This window comes from Trachemys scripta, chromosome 16 (assembly GCF_013100865.1).
Source record: "Trachemys scripta elegans isolate TJP31775 chromosome 16, CAS_Tse_1.0, whole genome shotgun sequence".
NCBI classification, from domain to species: domain Eukaryota; kingdom Metazoa; phylum Chordata; order Testudines; family Emydidae; genus Trachemys; species Trachemys scripta.
The window spans coordinates 29,467,340-29,490,723 of NC_048313.1; the positions used below are offsets into that span (position 1 = coordinate 29,467,340).

Genomic DNA, 23,384 nt, shown 5'->3' on the forward strand with positions numbered 1-23,384 from the left:
ACTCCCTGCCTGTGCCTTCTGCCTGTACCGCTGCTGCTCTGCCTGTACCCGGGACTCCCTGCCTGTGCCTTCTGCCTGTACCGCTGCTGCTCTGCTTGTATCTGTGATTCCCTGCCTGTGCCTTCTGCCTGTACCACTGCTGCTCTGCCTGTATCTGTGATTCCCTGCCTGTGCCTTCTGCCTGTACCGCTGCTGCTCTGCCTGTATCTGTGACTCCCTGCCTGTATTTTATGCTCGATCCTGAGATGCCCTCCCTGTTTGCTGCTGTCATCTCTGCACCTCTGTCTGTCCCTGTGATGCCCTGTCTGTACCTCCATGGGTGTTAGCACTTTCCCTGCCTGTGTTTTCTGCCTGTACTTCTGCTTTCCCAGGGGGCTACCTGCTTCTCTGACCTCTGGCCAGACTTCATGGCCCTTCTCTGCTCCCTTGGCTACAATGCGCTGAGGCTGCATAGCCCCTCCCTGCCTGGGCTGTCTCCACTTCTGACTGCCCAGGAATCCCAGTATCACAGCCCTGCTCAAGCCCCCTGTGGAGTGGGGGGAGGCTGGGCGCCAGGACTCCTGGGTTCTATCCCCAGCTTGGGGAAGGTCTTGTGCTTAGAGAGGGGGCTGGAAGCCAGGATTCCTGGGTTCTGTCTATCCCCATCTCTGGGAGGGCAGTGGGTTGTGGAGGGGACTGGGACTCCTGAGTCCTGTTCCTGAATTCGCCATAGATTATGTGACCTTGGACAAGTTACCTCCCCCCACCCCATGTCCCAGTTTTTCCATCAGTCAAATAGATACAATGGGACGTAGCCACAGGTGCAGCCAACTGTACCCCCACAGGCATTTCGGTGCCTTATGTATGTGTGTGTCTCTGACTGTACATTTTCACAAGCACCTTGGATGTGACCGACTGTACACGTTGCACATGGTTTTGCATGCACTGTGCAAGTGTGTCAGCCTGGATATTGGCATATGTTGGGGACTGGTCCTGCTTTGAGCAGGGGGTTGGACTAGACGACCTCCTGAGGTCCCTTCCAACCCTGAGATTCTATGATTCTATGATATGTGTACGGACCATTTATAGCTGTCTAGGGCTGCACAAGTGCATGTGTGTGTGGGTGTGTGAGACTGTGTGTGTGTATTTTGGGGGGGATTGTCACTGTGTGTGATTGTATGTGTCTGGGATTTTGTGTGTGCGATTGTCTCTCTGGATGTCAGGGTGTGTGTGTGTGTGTGTGTGTGTGTGTGATTGTCTCAGTGCATGCCCCATTGGCATGTGTGTGGATGCAGCATGTGTGTCCGTGTAACTGTACCTGGCCTTGGTGTGTCACACGGCCAAGCTCGGCTGCAGCTGCCCCAGGGCGGACGAGGTTCCTTCTGCCCCAGTCCTGGGGGGGGGAGGGGGGGTTTGCAGCCCAGGCAGGAAGCTGCACAGGGCCACTGAACTGTCACCTGCCGGCAACCACGCTCGGGTGCCGGCAAACAGGAAACGTCCCCTCCCCCCAGGACTAACGGCTGGGGACAGACACCACCCTGCTGGGGGCAGAATAACACCAGGGCATCCTGGCAGTCAGGGCTGGCCCCGATGCCCCAGCGCAGCATAGCCATGCTGTAGGGTGCAGGGTGGGGGCTCAGCAGCGGGCACTGTGCTGCAGGGAGTGGGGTGGGAGATTCAGTAGGGGGTGCTGTGCTGCAGGGAGTGGGGCAGAGGGTTAGCAGGGGGCGCCGTGATGCAGGGAGTGGGGCAGAGGGTAAGCAGGGGGCGCCGTGCTGCAAGGAGTGGGGTGGCGTGGGGCTCAGCAGGGGGCGCCGTGCTGCAGGGAGCGGGGTGGCGTGAGGCTCAGCAGGGGGCGCCGTGCTGCAGGGAGTGGCGTGGGGTGGGTTCAGTAGGGGGCGCTGTGCTGCAGGGAGTGGGGTGGGGCTCAGCAGGGGGCGCCGTGCTGCAAGGAGTGGGGTGGCGTGAAGGGCTCAGCAGGGGGCGCTGGGCTGCAGGGAGTGGCGTGGGGTGGGTTTAGTAGGGGGCACTGTGCAGCAGGGAGTGGCGTGGGGCTCAGCAGGGGGCGCCGTGCTGCAGGGAGGGGCGTGGGGCACTCTAACCCCGCCATGTGTCCCCCCCTGCAGGAGGCACTTTCCGTGGTGAGCGAGGACCAGTCCATATTCGACCCCTCCTACGGCCCTCCCCACCTCATGAAGACAGAGGTGCCCCCTGCCGAGGAGTACAACGGCAAGGAGAGGCCGGCGCTGGGGGAGCCGGACTGGTCCAGTCAGACCAGCAGGGGGCACACTGTGAAGAGGGAGAATGAGAATGTCAACTGCTCCAGGTCAGGCGGCTGGGGTTAACCTGCGGGACTCCCTGCCACTTGGTATTAGTGGGGTTAACCTGCGGGACTCCCTGCCACTGGGGCTGTGGGAACTGGCCCATGGAGCCAGGCTGCGGAGGGGGAGGTTCTTGCGCCTGTGGCCCAGCAGAAGGACCCGGCCCAGCCCCACCCCCGAGCCCACAGCTCCCGGCTCAGTAGAGCTGGGCTGCACCGGCGCCCGCAGGAAACGACTCACTTCCCTCGTCCCATCCCCAGGAAACCTCGGTCAGCGCCACGGGCGGGGTAGGACAGGCCAACACACAGCCCTGCCGGTGCCCCTCACTCCCGACCCTCAGCCCCTGCTAGCCCAGCCCCGGGCTTCCCCCACCCTGCCGGTGCCCCTCACTCCTAACCCGCAGCCCCTGCTAGCCCAGCCCCGGGCTTCCCCCACCCTGCCGGTGCCCCTCACTCCTAACCCACAGCCCCTGCTAGCCCAGCCCTGGTCTCCCCCCACCCTGCCGGTGCCCCTCACTCCCGACCCGCAGCCCCTGCTAGCCCAGCCCCGGGCTCCCCCCACCCTGCCGGTGCCCCTCACTCCTAACCCGCAGCCCCCTGCTAGCCCAGCCCTTCTCCCCCTACACAGCGGGTCTGAGACCAGCCAAACTCAGTCCTCTTGTGATCAGATCCAGTCCTCACTCCCTGCTGTCGCCCTGTAGACAGTCCCCCGTGGACTGCAGTGTATCCAGACGCAGCAAATCCGGGAGCGACCCACACCCCATCCCCTACTCAGCCAGCTACAGCGACCAGCGGAGCAGCCCCCCAGCCAACCCCCCCAGCGAGGAGAAGAGGGTTATCGTCCCAGCAGGTGAGTGCGCCCTCCCTGCTCCGCGTACCCCCCAATGGCCCTTCGCTGTAGCGCAGCCTCTGCCCCCTCCCCTGCCCCGGGGCCCAGAGCCAGGGGTCTCTTATTTCCTAGTTTGGGGCAGGGTTGGTAAATGGCTCCCAGGAACCCAAATGTCCGGGCCGGCTGGCTCCTCACCATGGCGCATTTCTGGGCGGGTAGCTGCAGCCCAAGAACCCAGGCGTCCAGGGCCAGCGAGGCTCAGAGTGGGTTGCTGTTCCTCTGGAACCTAGGTGTCCGGGCTGGCCGGACTCTCCTCGCTCCTGTGTGTGTGTGCTGTGGTCTGGGAGGGCAACTGTACCCCAGGGACCCAGGCATTCGGGCTGGCTGGATTCTTTCCCCCTCCCCAGCAAAGCTGCGGCTGGGTGGTCGTGGCTCAGGGACTCAGGTGTCCGGGCCAGCTGGACTCCCCTGTGCACGTAAGTGCCATGCTTTGGGTGGGTAGAGCTCTCAGGATCCCAGGAGTTCGGGCCGGCGGGACTCCCCCTCTATGGGTAGCTGTACTCTGGGAATGCAGGCGTCTGGGCCAGCTAGAATCCGCATGTCTGTCTGTCTCCTGCAGACCCTGGCGTGTGGACCCAGGACCACGTGCGCCAGTGGCTGGACTGGGCGGTGAAGGAGTACGGGCTGGAGGAGGTGGACGTGGGCCTGTTCCAGCACGTGGATGGCAAGGAGCTGTGCAAGATGGGCAAGGAGGATTTCCTGCGCCTTACCTCGCCCTACAACGCCGACGTGCTGCTGTCTCACCTGGCCTACCTGCGGCAGAGTACGGCCATACCCCACGGAGCCCCGCCCACCAACAGGGTGCCCCGCCTTTCCACCAACAAGGAACCCCCCCACTGACAGGGAGCCCCGCCCACCAACAGGGTGCCCCGCCTTCCCACCAACAGGGAGCCCCGCCCACTGTCAGGGTGCCCCGCCTTTCCACCAACAAGGAACCCACCCACTGACAGGGAGCCCCGCCAACAGATAGGGAGGCCTGCCTCCGCACAGACAGGGAGCCCCCTAGCACCAGGATGTCCATACCTGGCTGGGAGCCCTATCCTCAGACACAGGACCTAGGCTCCCAGACATGGGAGCCTCACCCCCAAACTGGGGAGCCCCGCCCGTCACCATAAACCACACCTCCTAGTGCAGGAGCCCCGCCCATCTGTGGGCCCCTCTGCCTCACTCAGCTCTGACCAGTGCTCTCCTGTCTACCCCCACAGGCAGCCCGACCTTCACCTACCCGGCTGCCCCGGCTGTGACCCCCCAGCCCCCCGCACCCCCACCACGCGTGCAAGTGAAAACAGGTGAGTCTGTGAACCCCAGCCCTGCCCCTCCCCCATGGGCTGGGAGTCAGGACTCCTGGGTTCTATCCCAGTTCTGGGTGTTCTGGGTGGGGAATGGGGACTAGTGGTTAGGAGGGTGGGGACTCCTGGGTTCTATCCCAGCTTTGGGGGGCGGGAATGGGAACTAGTGGTTGGGGGGGGCTGGGAGCCAGGACTGCTGGGTTTGCTCCCCAGTTGTTGGAGAGGAGTGAGGTCTAGCAGTGAGAAAGGGGAGGGGGCTGGGAGCCTGGACTCCTGGCTTCTCTTCCAGCTCTGGGCAGGGAGTGAGGTCTAGTGGTTAGAAAGGAGGGGGGCTGGGACCAGACACAGAGCAGGGCTTTTTCCCTCCAGCAGCGGTTCCCCCCTTCCCCACTACTAATGGGCTGTTTTCCTTCTCCCCTCCCCCCCTCGCCCCCCCGCTATTGGCCTGCAGAGTCCCCCTATGAGGAAATCAGGCGAAGCAGCTGGAGCGGCTCCCTCAGCGGAGGCCCCAAAGGTACCATCATGTCCCCCCGCCCGCGTATCCCTGAGGGGCACTGCCCCATGGCTGGCTAACAACCCCTGAATCCAACCCGGGGTGTGGCTCCGCGTGGGGGCTGAATCCCGGGGCTCCTTCCCCTCCCTTAACGCTCTCCCCCCACATTTCTCCCCCCACCCTCCAGGGTCCCCCCCCCCAGATCCAGGGGGTGAATCGGACGAGTGACTCCCCACGGATTGTAACAGGTGGGTGCCCCTGCTTGGGGAGTGGGGGGAGATCGCCCCAGTAGCTAGGCCCCTCTCTGCCCCATGGATGGCCCCCTGCCCCACACCACTAGGCCAGGGAGTGCCACAAAGCCATGGAGAGGGGCATTGAATTCATTTTGAGGGGTATGTCAGCCCCCAAACAGGGCGAGGTTTAGGGGTGCGTAGATCTCCAGCTCATGGAGAGTTTTGGGTTGGGCCCTAGGGGGGTCAGATTGGATTGGGAGCAACTGAGGATTCGGTGTGAAGCCCATTTGGGAATAATGGTCAAGGGGAACTGGGGGGTCAGAGGGTTAGATGAGGGGCTGGGAGTCAGGACTCCTGGGTTCCATGGTGGGGATTGGGGTGGAATGGGTCCCAGCGGGGAGCAAGGGGGGTGTCTCAGACGCCCCCCAAAACTAACCCCCCCCGACTCCCTTTTCACCCCCCAGATCCATACCAGGTCCTGGGACCCACCAGCAGCCGCTTGGCAAACCCAGGTGGGTCTGGGCACCTATTACAGCTTGGGATGGGGTGAGGTTCTAGGTAATGGCTAGAGACGTGGAGGGCTGGGAGCCAGGACTCCTGGGTTCTATCCCTGGCTCTGGCAGGGGAGTGGGAGCTAGGGGGTTAGAGCAGCGGGGGTCGGGGGTTGGGAGGGGGTGGGAGTTAGGACTCCTACGTTCTGTCCCTGGCTCTGGGAGGGGAGTGGGATCTAGGGGGTTAGAGACCCTACAATAACAAACCAGGAAAGACTCTCATATAACAAGCCAGTGCACACAGTAGGGCCTACAGTAACAAACCATTGCCCAGGGTTTGACCCCCTACAATAACAAACCAGGGCCCTCCTTCTTGGGGCAAAGCAGAGCTCCTCCATTAACAAACCAGTGCACCCAGCAGACCCTACAATAACCAGCCAGAAAAGACCCTACAATAACAAACCAGGGTGCAAAGCCGAGCCCCGTCGGTAACAAACCCGTCTCCCCCCCCGGCAGGCAGTGGCCAGATCCAACTGTGGCAGTTCCTGCTGGAGCTGCTGTCGGACAGCAGCAACGCCGGGTGCATCACGTGGGAGGGCACCAACGGGGAGTTCAAGATGACGGACCCGGACGAGGTGGCGCGGCGCTGGGGCGAGCGCAAGAGCAAGCCCAACATGAACTACGACAAGCTGAGCCGGGCCCTGCGCTACTACTACGACAAGAGCATCATGACCAAGGTGCACGGTAAACGTTACGCCTACAAGTTCGACTTCCAGGGCATCAGCCAGGCCCAGCAGAACCACCCGGGCGAGGGGCCCCTCTACAAGTACCACCCGGCCGACATGTCCTACCTGCCCTCCTACCACCAGCAGAAGGTGGGCTTCGGCCTCAGCCACGCCGCCCAGCTGCCCGTCTCCTCCGCCGGCTTCTTCGGGGCCCCCTCACCCTACTGGAATGCCGGCTCCGGGAACCTCTACCAGAGCTCGCCCGTGCCCCGGCCCACCGCCGGCCACCTGAACTCCTTCTACTAGCCACGGGGGGCGCCCAGCCTGCCGCCGGCCACCTGAACTCCTTCTACTAGCCACAGGGGGCGCCCGGCCTGCCGCCGGCCACCTGAACTCCTTCTACTAGCCACAGGGGGCGCCCGGCCCACCGCCGGCCACCTGAACTCCTTCTACTAGCCACGGGGGGCGCCCGGCCCACCGCTGGCCACCTGAACTCCTTCTACTAGCCACTGAGGGTGCCCGACCTGCTGGCGGCCACCTGAACTCCTTCTACTAGCCATGGGGGATGCTTGGCCCGCCGCTGGCCACCTGAACTCCTTCTACTAGCCATGGGGGGCGCCTGGCCCGCTGCTGGCCACCTGAACTCCTTCTGCTAGCCACGGGGGGTGCTTGGCCTGCTGCTGGCCACCTGAACTCCTCCTGCTAGCCACAGGGGGTGCCCGGCCTCCTGGCGGCCACCTGAACTCCTTCTACTAGCCATGGGGGGTGCTTGGCCTGCCGGCGGCCACCTAAACTCCTTCTGCTAGCCACAAGGGTACTCCAGCCTGCCAGCGGCCACCTGAACTCTGTCTACTAGCTACGGGGAGGAAGGGGGTGCCATGGCGCATGGGGGCTCCCTAAATGCCTACTAGCCACAGGTGGGGTCCCCCCAAACATGGATAGCCACGTGGGATCCTTCTGCTGCCTGTCCCCAGCCCTGTTGCAGCCTCCCGCCCAACCAGTGCCTGGAAAGACCTCCCCCTTCCCTTCCCCGATAGTGGGGTGCCCCCGACACCTGAGGGTTTTGGGGGGCCAGGGGCTCCCCACAGTGGCTGGACTCCTCCTGCTCTGGACTGGGCAGGGCCCTGGGGGACAGCCCGTAGGGTGCAGGGTTTTTTAAATGAGGGATTAACCTGCAGTTGTCCCTCCCAGCAGGCAGAACATCCCCCGCCCCCAGTCCTGCCTTGAGCAGGTGCCTCCTCTCCCAGCGTGGCTCCCACAACAGGTGCTCGTTAAACACTGTGGGACGCCTGTTGGGGGGTGGGGCTGGCTGGCTGAGAACACCTTTTGGGTGAAGCGACTGGCTGTCGAGCGTGGACATCTGTCAGGAGTGGAGGCTGGTTGTTGTCTTTGGTCACAGCAGGGAGAGCCCATTGAGTGTGGATGCCTGTTGTAACTGGCGCTAGCTGTTACCTCTAGACACTAGGGGGCACCTGTTGTGTGGGGGGTGCCTATGGAGGGGTGGAAACCGGCTATTGCCTCTGGATATACAGGGCTGGATCAGGAATCCCAGCCAGGTGCCTGCCCCATTCATCCCCTCATCCCAACCTCCCCCCTGTAGGCAGGACCCATGGTAGCAGCCCCCCACCCTGGGGAAACGGTGTGCGGATACGCTGTAGCGCCGCTGCTCTGTGGGGGATTGTATCCGTGACACCCCACCCCCCAGCTCCATGGGGCTGACAGCGACTGTAATATGCCTCCTCCCTCACCCCATGTATTAAAGGTTGTGTTGTTACGTGTGCCATTGTTTGTGCCTGCAGGGTGATTCGGGGAGGGGGCTGGCAGGGGGGTGAGGCCCTGGGATATTGGAGAGATTGGCTGGGGAGGCCTAAAGGGGGTAGGGAAAGGGACTAGCAGTGGGGAAGGGGCTGGGGAGGCCTAGCAAAGGATGGGGAGGGGGGCTGGCAGTGGAGGGGGTCGAGTTGTTAGAGCAAGGGAGGGGGGCTGAGATTGGCTCCAGGGAAGAACACAGACAAGCTCCCATGTACAGGGGCACCCAGCCAGCATCCGCCAGCAGGTGGCGCTACAGCCTGCCACCACAACGCCAATCTGCACCTACCTTCCAGCTGCACAGAGCTACTGCCCCCTGGTGGACACACTGCGGAGCTCCCTGCCCGAGGGGTTACACTGGGGATAGGCAAACCTTTCCGCCTGAGGGCCATATCTGGGTACAGAAAGTGTATGGCAGGCCATGAATGCTCATGAAATTGGGGGTTGGGGTGCAGAGGGGGTGTGGGCACTGGGGTGGGGCCAGAAAAGAGTTCAGGGTGTAGGAGAGGGCTCGGGGCTGGAGGTTGAGATTGAGATGGGTGGGGGGAGGGATGAGGGATTTGGGCTGGGGGTTCAGCTTCCAGGGTGGGGCCAGAAATGAGGGGTTCAGGTCGCAGGAGGGGGCTCCAAACTAGGGCTGAGGGGTTGGTAGTGTGTAGGGTTACCATACGTCCGGATTTTCCCGGACATGTCCGGCTTTTTGGGCTACAAATCCCCGTCCAGGGGGAAATCCCAAAAAGCCAGACATGTCCGGGAAAATCGGGACATGGGGGGCCGGCAGTGCTGGGCCGGTGGTGCTGAGCCGGGGTCCGGGGCCGGGCGGGCTGGGGGTGCTCGGCCGGGGGCTGGCCCGGGGCCAGCACCTCAGGGCCCGAGCCGACCCAGGCTAGAGACGCCCGGGGGGGGGGGGGGGGGGCGGGCAGACTGGGCCACGCCTCCTCCCCCCTTACCTGCTTCAGGCTTCCCGCAAATATTAAGCAGGGGAGGTGGCGGAGTTGGGGCATGGGCGGGGCTGGGCCCCGTGGAGTGTCCTCTTTTTGGACACTCAAAATACGGCAACCCTAGTAGTGTGGGAAGAACAGAGGGATTCGGGCTGAGGCAGAGGGTTGTGGTGTGGGAGGGGGTACAGGCTGGGGTGGAGCAGAGGGGTTGGAAGTATGGGAGAGGGCGCCGGCCAGGGGGCTTTGCACACTGCCCCGTCCAGTGGCTGCGGTTCCCGGTCAATAGGAACGGCAGAGCCAATGCAGAACCCCCTGGCTGCCCCTACGCAGAGGAGCCAGAGGGGGGACATGCCGCTGGCTGCCGGGAGCTGCATAGAGTAGGACAAGCCGCCAACCCTGGTCTGCGATGGAAGCTCGAGGTCTGGATTAAAGTCTGAGAGGCCAGACACGGCCCACTAGCTGTAGTTTGCCCACCCCTGGATTACACATACCTGGGCTGCCTGAGATCCAGCGCTCAGCCAGGCCTCCATTGGTGGGTCAGGATTGAGGGGCACTGGCAGAGCTGGGTTAGCAGGGGCTGCGGGTCAGGCTTAGGGGGCACGGGCAGAGCTTGGGGCAGGGAGAGCCCAGAGCTGGGCTAGCAGGGGGCTGCAGGGTGGGATTGATGGGCATGGACCAGAATTATTCAGATCTGTGGGGGAACAGCTTGGTGCCCGCAGTGCTAGCAGTAACCCCCTCTCCCTCTGCCCCCCAGCCAGAGCACCACCCCTGCCCTGGGTTGGAGGGAAAAGAATGAGGTTCTAGCCCCACCCCCAGCCCTGAGCACCACCCCTGTAGCAGGAGGCGGTACAGGCCTGGGGAGCACGCCCCAGGGAGAAACAGTGAGGAAACCCCCACCCTTGGGCTTGTAAATACAAAAGAAAAATGAACATTTATTAGGGTAGAGCCCCCGGCCCTGTGGGGAGCGTTACACACATGCCTGCCCCCCATGGGCACCGCTACCCCCGGCAGCACCCGAGGGGGCACTGGAGAGTCCATAGAGGAAGCTGCCCTAGGCCAAGAGCTATCATACAAGACAGACAGAAGGGGGGCGCGGTGGCTGGCCACCCAGCATCATAGCCCCGGGGCAGGCGGGGACCGAGTCTGCCTGGCGTCGGCTGGGGCCCCTCGGCTGGGGGGGCCTGGGCTGGTAGGGGGCAGGCCCCCCCCCCCCCGGCTATCTCAGTCCAAGTTTCTTCTTCTCTTTCTGCTTCTTGCGCACCACATCGATGTTGCGATCCTTCCACATGCTCTTACGCAGCTTGATGGGGCGGCTGCCCACGTATTTACCTGCCGGGGGGCACAGATGGGGGCACAGATGGGGGCAGGGGGTCAGTAGGTGCTCCCAGAACAGGGGGGAGGGGACACATCTGGCTGCACCTTGCTCCGCAGAGGGGTTCTTCACACACCCTCAGGTCCCTCCCCTTGCCAGGCTGGGTGCTGCCCCCAGGCCAATCCCCAGGGCTCTATGTGGGGCTGAGCTGCCCCATAGCTTGCATCGCCCACCCGCCAGGCCCTGCCCCCACAAGCCACCTTCGGGCCACCTCAGCCCACTCCCTCCCCTCCCCCCAAGATGCACGCTGGCGGCGGCAGCAGGGTCAAAGGGCAGCCAAGCCAATTGGAGCACGACGGGGTAACCTGCCCCCCCGCCCGTCAGTGGTGCAACAGCCTAACCCCTCACCGTTCATCTCGCGCATAGCGCGGACGTAGTCATTGGGGTCCTTGAAGCTGACGAACCCGTAGCCCTTGGTCTTGCCGGTGCGCTTGTCCCGGATCACCTTGGCCTTGAGGAAGGACGGGTAGCGGCTGAAGGCCCGGGCCAGGATGTCGTCGTTCACCTCGTTGCCCAGGTCCCCGCAGAAAATCCGGAAGTCATCTGGGATGGGAGGGGTGGGGGGGGCAGGTGAGAGTGGGGCAGGGCCACAGGAACCGCCTGACCCCTGCCTGTGATCATGGCAATCCTCTGCCACAGAGCTCAGCATCTGCTGCATGGAATGAGCCTGCCAGGTCAACCCCCAGCAATATCCAGGGGCAGGGAGTCCCAGAGGTCAACCCTCAACATCATCCCCCTGCAGCAGGGAGTCCCACAAATTAACTCCAATAAAATCCTGGGCTTCGCCTGCACCCCGCTCCGGTTCAATCCCTCCCCTCCCTATCCCAGCCACCTGGGATTCCCTCCCCCTCCCGCTGATCAGGACCCTGCCCCCCACTCACCCGAGTCCCACTCCAGCAGGCTGGAGTCCTCCCAGCAGCTCCCAGCCGCCGTGCGGATGCAGCGCTTCAGCTTTTCCTGCCTCGTTTTCTTCTTGTCCTCGACCACGGGCTCGACCATGGGCTGGGGAGGCCAAGGGTCAGCAACATCCCTCAGGGCAGAACCTGGAGCAGCCATCCCCGTGCTCTCCATTCCCTCCAGCCCCCCACCTTGGCACACGACTCTCCTTACTCACTGGCACCTCTGGCGTAACCTGGAGAGACCCCACCCATGGTTCTCCCCACTACAGCCCAGATTCCCTCCTCCTTGGTGTCCCCCCACAACCACCCCATGACATCCCCCACCCCAGCCCTCCTGTTGTCCCCCCACTCCTGCATATACCCCTCCCCCGATCCCCTCCGGCCAGAAAAAGACGTCCCCTTACCTCCATTGGTGCAAATCCGGGTTCGGGGCCCCGGGGCCTCCGCCCCCGTATGGGCCCCAGTTCAGGCCCACGCAGCGCAGGCAGCACCCTGGCCTCTGGCATCACAGGCTCCACCTCAGGCATGCTGGGGCCGATCACAGCCTCCTCCACCCCCCCTGGCTCCTTCTCCTCCACCACGACTGGTGGGGGCTGCTCCCGCAGCTCCTCCTGCAGGCACAAGGAGACTAGCACCAGGGGCCATGCGACTGCAGAGGGATTAGCCTGGGGAACTCCCCACCTCATTAATCCAGCCCAAGGGGAGGGGCTGTGTGTTAGCCCATGAGACTCCCTGCCCCATGAATCCCATGGGAGGTCAGCCTGAAGCCCTGAGTTAACTGAATATCCAGGCAGGACAGGGTATTATAAAGGAATTAACCAACAGGACACCGGAGCTAACCCATGGGACTTCCTGCCACTGGGGCAGTTAATGGGGTTAACACAAAGTCACTGGTGTTAACCTGCGGAACTCCCTGCCACTGGGACACGTACTGGGAGTTCTCCGTGTCCCCCACACTAATCCTCCAAACATCAATGCAGTGGGTGAAATCCAAAGGGTACTATAAGGATAGAATCCTGGGGTCAAGTATCAGGGGGTAGCCGTGTTAGTCTGTATCTACAAAAACAACAAAGAGTCTGGTGGCACCTTAAAGACTAACAGATTTATTTGGGCATAAGCTTTCGTGAGTAAAAACCTCACTTCTTCGGATGCATCCGAAGAAGTGAGGTTTTTACTCACGAAAGCTTATGCCCAAATAAATCTGTTAGTCTTTAAGGTGCCACCAGACTCTTTGTTGTTTTTGTAGAATCCTGGGGGACATTAAAGTCCATCCCGCAAGACCCCTCCATCCCTACTGCAGCGGTGGGGCAGGCACCAGCCACACCCAACTCCCCGCATTCGCTCCCAACCTGGCCAGCATCAGAGCCCTTCCAGGACGTCTCCCAGCCACAGGGACATTGCGGCAAGCAGCTTGGTATGTTTTAAAGTGGCATTCGACATTTAACAACCCCATACAAGACTGCCAAGGATCAGAGCTCTTGACCCTCATGTTTCAGGGCAGGAGCAGAGCCACAAAGTGGGGGAAGGAAGGAAGACCCCCCGAGGTGTGTTTGGGGTGGGGGGGGATTTAATGCCTTCCTTTCAAGCACCAATGGAGGTTGAGTGGCAGAGAGCTCTGCCCCTGCCCCCCCACATACCTCCTGCTTTTTCACCGGCGGCGCGGAGTACACCGTGGGGGCTGCCTGGATCACCATGGGGTTTATCTTCGGAGCTGCCACGACGGGGGGGCGGGGAACCGACATCAGAGGAGTGATCGGGCCAATGGGGACCCCGGGTCCCACCTAGACAGCAACAACAGCGGGGGCATTAAAGGGGCTAATGCAGACAATGGCTCCCCGGCCGGTCTCTGTCCAGCCTCCCCACCCCCACCCCGAAGCTGGAGACACCCCCAGTGCTGAAATGCAGCTGCCTCTGGGAGACATAGCAGCTGGTGAACAGCCACACAACAAATGCAGTGTCCTGTAACAGGGTCAGCCAGCACTGACTGTGAGGGGAGAGCGCCCCCTCTACTGATCCCTCCACCATGCTCCCTGCAGCACAGCGCCCCCTAGTGCCACACTGGGGACAGCCTTGACTGCCAGGGGAGAGCACCTCCACCCCACTCCCTATAGCACAGTGCCCCCTAGTGGCGTACTGTGGCCAGCCCTGAGTGCCTGGGAGGAATGCCCTCACCTGGCTTCCTGCAGCACAGCGCCCCCTAGTGCCACGCTGTGACCAGCACCGACTGCTAAAGGAGAGCCCCTGCCACACACACAGCTTCCTGTAGCACCTATCGTTCCCGTTTGCCTCTCCTCCAAGTGCTGACCAGCCTCAACCCAGCTTTGCTCCAGATCTGATCCCACAGTACAGCCACAGACGCCCTCCACCCTGGCAGGTGAGAGCCAACCGCCACTCCCCATTGGCTCCTGTCCCTCCCTCACACCCCACTGCTGAAGGAAACTCACTCACCGGTGGGCCAGTTCTCATCGGCCCTATGGGCCCCATGAGCGGGCCAGGAGGCCTCTGCATGGGGGGCCCCATCATCATCTGTGGGCCCTGGGGACCGGGCATGGGGGGCCCCACCATGGCTGGGTGGTGAGGTGGACGCATCGCCAGGGGCCTGGGAGCACCAGCTAAGAGAAAGACAGATAAACAGGTTTTCCATTTCTATGACAATAGGATTTCCCCCATGGCTTCAATTCTGGGACTAGCCCCTGATTCAAGGACAGAGGGAAGTCCAGGAAGTGAAACTTACCCAACAGGAAGTGAAACCGACCACCCCACCCTCAGGCTTTAGGAAGTGCAAAGAAAGGAGCAAGCAAACAGCAAAAGTCACCAAGAAAACAGGCTTCCCCCTCCTGCTTGGGTTTCAGCATTTCCCCTGAGCGGGGGAGAATCCAGGAAGTGAAACTGGTCTCCCCTGTTCCTTGGCAAAGAATAGAGCAAAAACTGCCAACCTCAGGATTTATAGAACCTCACTTATCAGGAAAACTTGGGAGGGAATTTTTATTGAAATACGATTTTAGACTCTGTGTCTCCTGATTGAAAGGGAGAGCACTGGGAGGATACAGGCATGTCAGACTAGGGTAAAGATGGGGCTGGTGGGGGGAAGCTTACCAGATCTCTGCAGGACATGAGGCACAAAGGCTGGTCGAAGGATCGGAGGCCTCTGTGGAGGGACAACTGCAGAGGGCGAGAAGGACAATTTTACGTTAAGACGCCAGGCTGGGTCTTGCAAATGCTGGGTTCAATTCCCAGCACTGCCGCACGCGCCCTGCATGACTGTGGACAAATTACTTTGACTCTCAGTGTCTCAGTTTCCTCACCTGAAAAACCAGAATGGTCCTTCCTTTGCCTTGTCTAATTATATCAAGAGCTTTTCAGGGCAGGGACTGTCCCTCACTGTGTCTGGGCAGTGCCTGGCATGACAGGACCCTGATCTCAGCTGGGGCAGGGCCTGTCTCTCGCTGCGTGTCTGGGCAGCGCCTGGCATGACAGGGCCCTGATCTCAGCTGGGGCAGGGCCTGTCTCTCGCTGTGCGTCTGGGCAGCGCCTGGCATGATAGGGCCCTGATCTCAGCTGGGGCAGGGTCTGTCTCTGGCTGTGTCTGGGCAGTGCCTGGCACAATAGGACCCCGATCTCAGCTGGGGTCGGGACTGTCTCTCGCTGTGTCTGGGCAGTGCCCGGCACAACTCAGCTGGGGGTGCTACTGTATTACAAACACACCACGCGTTCTAGCTCTGGGATTGATCATTAGGGGAAAATCCCCTCTGGATGCCAGGCTGTAGAGCAGCAATGCACAGGAATCACGTTACGCTGAGGAAATTGCATCCTGGCTGATTAGACAGCTGCCTTTGGAGGAGGGGCCTTGTTAATATCCGCCCACACCCATCCCGATTCTGTACAGCGATCACATGAGTTACATCAGGCATCTGGGGTGAAGGAAGATGGGAGCCGGAGTCGTCTCCCCCAAGCATGACCGGAGAGCAGGTATCCACACACGTTTCAACATGAGGCAAACTGAGTCACAGCCGACTCCTGGCTCAACTGGACTCATTCTCACCCCGTCTTGTGATATCAGCAGATAACAGAAATACGACAGAACAAATACGACATCTTCTCTACACCTTTGCAGCTGAAGGATCCCGAAGCCCTTTAGTGGCTGCATATACAATAATCATTCCCTCAGTGATGAGATGCAGCTGCCTCTAGGGTGGGGCACAGCAGTTTATACAGGCAGCTGCATCTCACCACTGAGTGAATGATTACTGTATATGCAGCCACTAAAGGGCTTTGGGATCCTATATAGTGCAGAGCTAAGATGCAGCTGCCTCTGGGGTGGTGTACAGCATTTATAAAGCATGTTAGGCTTCTTTAGAGTTAGGAAGAAACTTTGCCTGAGAGATTATTCCATAACTGTCCACTAGGGGGTGCACCTTGCACCAGCCTCTAAAGCAGGGGTCGGCAACCTTTCAGAAGAGGTGTGCCGAGTCTTCATTTATTCACGCTAATTTAAGATTTCGTGTGCCAGTAATAAATTTTAACGATTTTAGAAGGTCTCTTTCTATAAGTCTATAATATATAACTCAACTATTGTTGTATGTAAATTAAATAAGGTTTTTAAAATGTTTTAAGAAGCTTCATTTAAAATTAAATTAAAATGCAGAGCCCCCCGGCTTGGTGGCCACGACCCGGACAGTGCGAGTGCCGCTGAAAATCAGCTTGCGTGCTGCCTTCGGCACGCGTGCCATAGGTGGCCTACCCCTGCTCTAAAGCAACTGGTGTAAGCCACTTGTCAAGAGACCGGGTAGACGGGATACCTCACTAGAAGGACCTGCTGGTTTGATCTAGACAGCAGGGAGGATGCCACATTAGACGGGGCCACGGTTCTGATCCAGGGCGGCAGGATATCGGGTTAGATGGGCTTATTGCTATATATGATAAAGCTGCTCCCCAGAAGATGCTTGTTCAGTAGCCCCATGTATGAAATGGAGTTACTGGGTCTCCTGTCAGTTCCTAGCTATATCGATGCCTGCAAACAAACCAACCCAACACTCAGCTGGCACAAATAGCACTTCGGCAGCCGTGGCAGAGGAGCCACGGGCTGGCCGAGCCCCCCCTCCAGGTGGTGAGGTATGTGGGGGGGGGGGGAAACGGGACGACTCTTGTCCTGTCGCTGTACCTGCCCTGCGGATGAAGAGGGGGCTTCGGTTCTCGGGGCTGTCGATCCGGCACCTCTCGCCAGCGCTGAAGTTCACTCAAAGAGAAAGAACAGACACATTGCTTTGGAATCTCAGACACGCCACGTGCAGTCAGACACTAGGCCACCGAGACACGCTATGTACCTGGTCCCACGAACGGTACCGGGGGTGCCACGATGGGGGCCACGACGGTGGCTGCGGCAGCCGCTCGGGCTTCTAAGCTCTGCTGGACCTGGAGCAGAATGGAAAGATGAATCAATGCAGACCTCTATAATACCCCGGGGGAGAGGCTCATGGGCCAGTGCAGAAGGAATATCACCCCTCCTCACACCCCCTGCCCTGAAACATCTGTCCAGAGGCAAACAGGCCTCAGGTAACAGAGCCCCCACCACCCCAGGAAACATCTGCGCAGCTGCAGAAAGGACCAGCTAGTTAAAGGGCACAGCAGGACCAGGAAAGAGGCCGAGCAGTGAGATTTGACAGGGCAGCTGAGGCAGTGAGACCCACAAGCCTGGCATAGGAGTGGAGGGTTAATTTAGTTTTAGCTCAGTCACACCACTGGCCTCTAACACCACCACACCCATCAGCACAGACAGGCAGGGGAGACGGACGACACCGCACAGAAATGAGAGCAAATGGAGAGCCAGAGACCCACTCCGGGAACAGCCCATTAGGGAACGGGGTCCCAGCTACATTCCGTCTGTGACCCACCACGTCCCTGCCAACCTGGGATTTAGACCACAGCCAGCCAGGGAAAGGACATGGTAACTGCTTTTCATGCAGAGCAGTTTTCATAGATTCCAAGGCCAGAAGGGAGCATTAGATCATCAAGTCTGACCTCCTGTATAACACAGGCCAGAAAATTTCAGCCAGCTCCCACTGTACTGAGCCCAATCACGTGGGTTTGACTAAAGCTTCCTCCAATAAGGCATCCAGTCTGGCTTTGGAGACATCAAGAGATGTACAATCTGCCACTGTCCTGGTGAGAGTTTGTTCCAATGGTTTGTTTGGGTTAAGCTAAACAGGAACAAAACACCCTTAATCTGAATTAACTTCTCAGTGTAGACAAGCCTAGAATAAGGGAGGGCAGTGGTTTTCAACCTTTTTTCATTTGTGATCCCCTAAAAATGTTGGTGGCACAGACCCCTTTGGAAATTTTAGACAGTCTGTAGACCCCCCCCAGGGGTCTTCGGACCACAGGTTGAAAACCACTGAGATAGGGTGTGAATTTAAAGTGCAATAGCTATTCCTGATTAACTCCCTATGTGGCTGACCTTATTCCGATAGGAGTGTTCCCACATGAAGATAATTAGGATCAACTATTCCTAAATAGTTCCAGGCATAAACAAGGCATCATTGTAAAATCTCCAGGGGAAGGAATGTCTTTTTCACTGTGTGTTTGTACAGCACCAAGCAGGGAGCCCTGGTCTATAAGGACACTTGGCAGAATTTTTTAAAATAATTTCAGAGGCTAATATTGATGTCCAAGATTTTTTTCACCAATTTCTAACCATTTAAATTTTCACTGTTGCGGGATGTTATTGGGGGAGGACAGACAATAATTTAATGACAGCAGATGTTGAGATTCTAAGAGTTTATAACCATTAAAACATAAATTGCCAACATCACATGTCAAAATATACAAAGTAAATATCCTTAAATCAAACTAGTACGTTTTGAAGCACCATTTTGCTTACGTTGCATGTAAATTTTAATCATCATGGAAGGAAATATTTTTTCAGCATTTGCAAGTGCACAGTGAAATCAATGTTTAACAACAAAAATGGAACCCTTCCCAGCCTAAGATGACTAGGGCCCCAGGAGCTACCCCAACACAAATAAGGGACTGTCACAGTGGAGAGAGGTGCTTTGCATTTAATGATATTTCCACCATAATCTGCTCCACCACCCAAAAAGCATCCTAACCACGTACAGCTCCCTAAAAGCCAATAAGGGAGAGCAGCTGGAGACCCCTGAGGTCTATTAGGGACCTCACTATGTTGATCTATTAACCTGGGGGCAAAGGTACCTTGGTTGTGAATATTTCATCTAGTAACCGGGAGGGATGGACAACTCACTCCCTAGTGATGAGTGCCAACACTATCCCCTAATGAGACAGGCAGATGGACACAAAGCAGAGATGGCAGGGTGTTGATTGCGGGGGGAGGGGGGGGCACGGCGGGGGAGTGCAGTCACAGAGAGCCCAAGTCCGGGCTGTGGCCAGTACGTGCCCAGGGCATCTCTGGTTTTAACCACTCAGCTGCCACCAAACTACATTCCCTCACCGCGTTTCTGGGCCAATGAACTGCAGTGGCACCCAGCATCACCCACACGCTGCTCATGCCCCATGGTGAGGGATAAGCCGATGCCTCACCTGCTGGTAGGTGTTAGTGGCGATGATAGGCCGGATCACTGGGACGGGGGGCACCGTGGACACGGCCGGCACTGCCAGAGCTACCGGGACGGCCTCCACCACCGGGGCCCCGGAGGACAGGGAGACAGGGGCCCCCAGCACCTCCTGCTCAAACCTGTACAGAGCGAGGAATGACAAATGGAAGCACATTGAGGCCTCCCTGCCACCATCCAGAGTTTTCCATGCCGTTGCCTGGAGGGCCCCCCACAGGTCCCAGTTCCTCAGGTCCCCCTTCTGCCACAAGGCCCACCCTTCATTCAATGCAGGGACTTTCACTGCTTTGCCCTGGTATCTGCCCACCCAAGGCCTTCTTCCACCCAGCTCCCCGTTCCCTCCCAAGGGCTCCCTGTCACCCTCAGACACCCCAAGGATTCCAGTTGCTCCCCATTCCCTGAACCCTCTAAAAAGTTCCCATCCCTTTGCCCATCAATCTCCCTCCAGGACACCCCCCCCCCCCAAGTCTTTACTGACCTAAAACCCCTTTCTGCTCCAGGTCTCCCACCCCTCTGTCCTGGGCTCGGCTCATCACAGGCCCACCACCGCCAGCCCTAATTCCTCAGCTGAACCCTCCTGCTCCCTCCCCCAGTCACCCTCCCAGATACCCCGTCCGCTTCCTGCCACCCCCGGTCACCCACCCCCCGATTCCAAACCCCCTTCCCGGGCTCCCCCGGCCTTTTGTCCCAGCCCAGCTCCCCGCAACCCCTCCCGCAAGTCTCCCCACCCACAGGCCTCGCCCCTTTACCCTGGTCTCCCCACAAATCCCCCCGGTCCCCCCAGGGCCCGGGCCCCTCCCCCCGCGCTCACAGCGCCATCTCCGCCTCCATCTCTTTCAGTCGCTCCTCCCCACTCTTGGGCCCCCCCGCAGCCGCGGCGCCCCCCGCGGGGCCGGGTCCTGGGGCTGGGGTCCCCCCGGCGGGGGGCGGGGCGGGCGGAGCCGCCATGGCGGGGTCCGGGCTCAGCCTCCGCCGCAGCGCGCTGCGGCCCGATACACCCGCTTCCGGCGGGACGCCAATGACGTAAAGCACCTTCCGGCGCGGGACGCTAAAGGCGCCGCTGAGGGCTTAGCCCCGCGCCATTTCCGGCGCGCGTTTATGACGTGCCACAAGGGCGCGCGGGAACGCTGGGGCGGCCGGCGCGTTCCTAGGCAGGAAGGGGGCGTGGCTTGGGGCGGGTCCCAGTGGACGGAGCTCCCATTGGCCTTTGCGCGGAGCACGTGATTCCTGGGCCTTCTCAGTCTCCTACGCAGAAGTGGGGCGGGGACTTTCCCCCCATTTGTCGGAGCCCAGCCCCGACCGTTCCAAGCTGCTGCCCCGCCCCTTCCTGGCCCCGCCCACGCAGCGTGCCCCGCCCCTCGGCGGGTTAGTTTGCAAGACGCCAAGTAGCGTCTCCTCCAGGCTGGATCGCGATCCGCGGGTGGGCGGGGCTCGCCCTGACTCCTCCCCAGGGGCGGGGCGTGGGGGCGGAGCCAGCTTCTCCCCTCCCAGGGGCCCGGCCTGGGTGAGCCCCGCGGAGCTTCCGCTTGGCAGCGCGGTGCGGAGCGCCCGCCTCGTGCTGCAGGGCGGATGGGTTCGCGCCTCTGCCCCGCTCCCAGCTGTGCCCAGCGAGCTCCTGCCTCTAGCCCGCCGTGCCCAGCATCTGTCCCACCCTGCACAGCTGGCTCCAACTTTTGGGGGGGGTTGGTCATTTTCACGGTCATGGGATTTCAAAAAATTTGATCATACTACTATAACTATGAAGAATATGGGGTGCAGTGCAGGGCTGGCTCTGGGCGGCAAAAAGCCACCCGCCGCCCTGCCCCCCCCATCCCTCAGCGTGGCAGGGGAGGTTGCCGAGCCCGGCCGCGGGCCGCAATCCCCAACCAGCCGGAGTGCCGGGGGGAGGGCGGCGAGCCCGCCGCGGCTCCGCTCTCCCCGGCGGCCAGAGCGCCGGCGGGAGGGTAGCAAGCCCGGCTGGGGCCCCGCTCTCCCCAACCGGCTGGAGCGCCACGGGGAGGGCGGCGAGCCCAGTCGCGGCCCCGCTCTCGAGCCGGAGCGCCCCACCGTGCCGCCCCAAGCACATGCTTCGTGGGCTGGTGCGTGGAGCCGGCCCTCGTGCAGTGTCACACTGGAGAGCCGGTCTGCATCTCCAGCTGAGCCTGCAGTGTTCCGGGCACAGACGGAGAAGTTCGATCAAACTTTAAATATGCAGCTGGAAAGTTGCAACATTACACAACTTGATTTCTTAGACTGCAGAATCTTAGACCATAAGAACGTCCATACTCGGTCAGTCCAAATGTCCATCTAGCCCAGTATCCTGTCTTCCCACAGTGGCCAATGCCAAGTACCCCAGAGGGAGTGAACCTGACAGGTAATCATCAAGTGATCCATCCCCTGTCACCCATTCCCAGCTTCTGGCAAACAGAGGCTAGGGACACTTCAGAGCATGGGGTTGCATCCCTGCTCATCCTGGTTAATAGCCATTGATGGACCTATCCTTCAGCAACTGATCTAATTCTTTTTTGAACCCAGTTATACTTTTGGCCTTTACAACATCCCCTGGCAAGGAGTTCCACAGGTTGACTATGTATTGTTTGAAGAAGTATTTCCTTTTGTTTGTTTTAAACTTGCTGTCTATTAATTTCATTAATAATCCCTGGTCAGTGTGTTATGTGAAGGAGTAAACAACACTTCCTTTTTCACTTTCTCCATGAATCAATCAGCCTGGAGACATTTGTGTTCCAACAACACTGTCTCCCCAACAAGCTGGTCAAGATCATAGGACTAGTTAAATTCCCTAATAATTTTTATTCCATCTGAAATTTCCTCAAAGCTATCCACACTGGGTCTTTCTGAAGCAAGGCCAGTGGCAGGGCCGGCTCTGGCTTTTTGGCCGCCCCCAAGCAAAAAAAAAACCAATAAAAACCAACGGGGCGGCCGGAGCCAGGGTGCAGGGGGACTCCCTACGCTGCAGATGTGGGGGGAGGGGAAGGGAGCAGGGGGAGAGAGAGAAGCGGGGCGACCGGAGCGGAACAAAAAAAAAAAAAGCGGCCATGCCGCCCTAGGATTGAGCAGAATTCCGCTTCCTACAAGCTGCTGCCCCAAGCACCGGCTTGCTCGCCTGGTGCCTGCAGCCGGCCCTGGCCAGTGGATCCATACACTTTTGAAAATTTCATCACGGGACTTAGACACTTAGAAATGTCACCACGGGAAGAGGCAGCTCAGGGTGATGTCCCCCCCCAAACCTAGCGGTGAGGGGCAAGTCAGCTGTGATGAGCCCTGAAAGGAAAACAGAGTTGGGGTACAGATCCTGGCTGCTGCCCAGGCTCTCGTCCCCGGCTACCCAGAGATCCCAGCTGCAGTTCCCCGTCCCCCACTGCCCCGGGACCCCAGAGAACCTGGCCGCAGTTATAAACAAGCATCACAATTTATTTTGTAGATGGAAAAATGGAGGCACAAAGGCTGTGAACTGAGTGACTCAGTCACCCCAACAGTCAGTGGCAAAGGCAGGGAGAGAACCCAGCATTCCAGGCTTTCAACCCCATCAGCTCTAACCACTAGACCCCATTCCCCTCCCAGAGCTGAGGATAGAACCCAGGAGTCCTGGCTCCCAGCCTCTGCAGCTCTAATCACCAGATTATGCTTCTCCCTGGCTAGTATTATCTATGGAGAGACCAACTTCACCTTCTGCACAGCCCTCCCCCGGGGTGGGGGCTCGAGCCGGCTCTGCGCTGCGTTGTTAAGAGGGACCCCTGGATACGGAACCCGGCCCTTGTTGCTGCCGATCCCACCTGGCGGAAGGGTTCAGTTACCACAGGATACGCTGTGGTCACAGGCCGTTTAACCCCCAGCCATTGACGGGTCTGATAGCTCCACCGTGAGAAGCAGCAGGTCCCTCCGAGGCTGCCTGTGCGTGTGGGTCGAGGACTAAAGCAAACTGCAGGTGACTCCGTCTTTGTTTTGCCTTCCACCTTGGTTACAGGAAATCGGTCATGGTGGGCTAAAACCCAGGGGCAGCTCTATGTATTTTGTCACCCCAAGCACGGCAGTCAGGCAGCCTTCGGCGGCATGCCTGTGGGAGGTCTGCTGGTAATGCGGATTCAGCGGCATGCCTGCGGGAGGTCCGCCAGTCCCACGCCTTCGGCATACCCACCACCAAATTGCTGCCGAAGCTGCGGGACCGGCAGACCTCCCGCAGGCATGCCACAAAAAACATAAACAACAAGGAGTCTGGTGGCACCTTAAAGACTAACAGATTTATTTGGGCATCTGAAGAAGTGAGGTTTTTACCCACGAAAGCTTATGTCCAAATAAATCTGTTAGTCTTTAAGGTGACTCCTTGTTGTTTTTGTAGATACAGACTAACACAGCTACCC

The 23,384-nt window shown here is 59.7% G+C and overlaps 2 protein-coding genes across 3 annotated transcripts; one reads left to right on the forward strand and one right to left on the reverse strand.

Annotated features, from left to right (window-relative positions):
• The first annotated feature begins 2,087 nt into the window (after nucleotides 1-2,087).
• LOC117889064 (retroviral integration site protein Fli-1 homolog) lies at nucleotides 2,088-8,193 on the forward strand. The gene is given in 5 exon segments (XM_034792884.1): nucleotides 2,088-2,305; nucleotides 3,001-3,149; nucleotides 3,748-4,052; nucleotides 5,622-5,715; nucleotides 6,211-8,193. Coding segments are annotated over 5 exon segments (1,281 nt in total). The 3' UTR covers nucleotides 6,726-8,193.
• A 1,884-nt stretch (nucleotides 8,194-10,077) lies between these two features.
• Nucleotides 10,078-20,034, reverse strand: RBM42 (RNA binding motif protein 42). 2 transcript variants are annotated; one of them, XM_034792935.1, is made up of 11 exons: nucleotides 19,838-20,034; nucleotides 18,995-19,148; nucleotides 16,765-16,852; nucleotides 16,602-16,676; nucleotides 14,537-14,602; nucleotides 13,889-14,052; nucleotides 13,078-13,221; nucleotides 11,845-12,051; nucleotides 11,423-11,531; nucleotides 10,890-11,084; nucleotides 10,078-10,498 (listed from the first exon to the last, which is right to left on the reverse strand). In XM_034792935.1, exons 1-11 carry the CDS (start codon nucleotides 19,972-19,974, stop codon nucleotides 10,386-10,388), a joined length of 1,452 nt encoding a protein of 483 aa, XP_034648826.1. In that variant the 5' UTR covers nucleotides 19,975-20,034; the 3' UTR covers nucleotides 10,078-10,385. The 2 variants fall into 2 exon arrangements, with proteins under 2 accessions (XP_034648826.1, XP_034648824.1); XM_034792933.1 differs by having other exon boundaries at nucleotides 11,423-11,543; nucleotides 19,838-20,030.
• Between the last annotated feature and the right edge of the window lie 3,350 nt (nucleotides 20,035-23,384).

What these genes read in the sequence shown, in the direction of transcription:
- RBM42 (XM_034792933.1), bottom strand. Translation starts at nt 19,974, where the DNA reads ATGGCGGCTCCGCCCGCCCCGCCCCCCGCCGGGGGGACCCCAGCCCCA. An exon ending in CCTCTTCATCCGCAGGGCAG is followed by an intron (nt 14,603 to 16,601) that starts GTACAGCGACAG and finishes CGCCCTCTGCAG; the next exon opens with TTGTCCCTCCACAGAGGCCT. An exon ending in TCATGTCCTGCAGAGATCTG is followed by an intron (nt 14,053 to 14,536) that starts GTAAGCTTCCCC and finishes TCTTTCTCTTAG; the next exon opens with CTGGTGCTCCCAGGCCCCTG.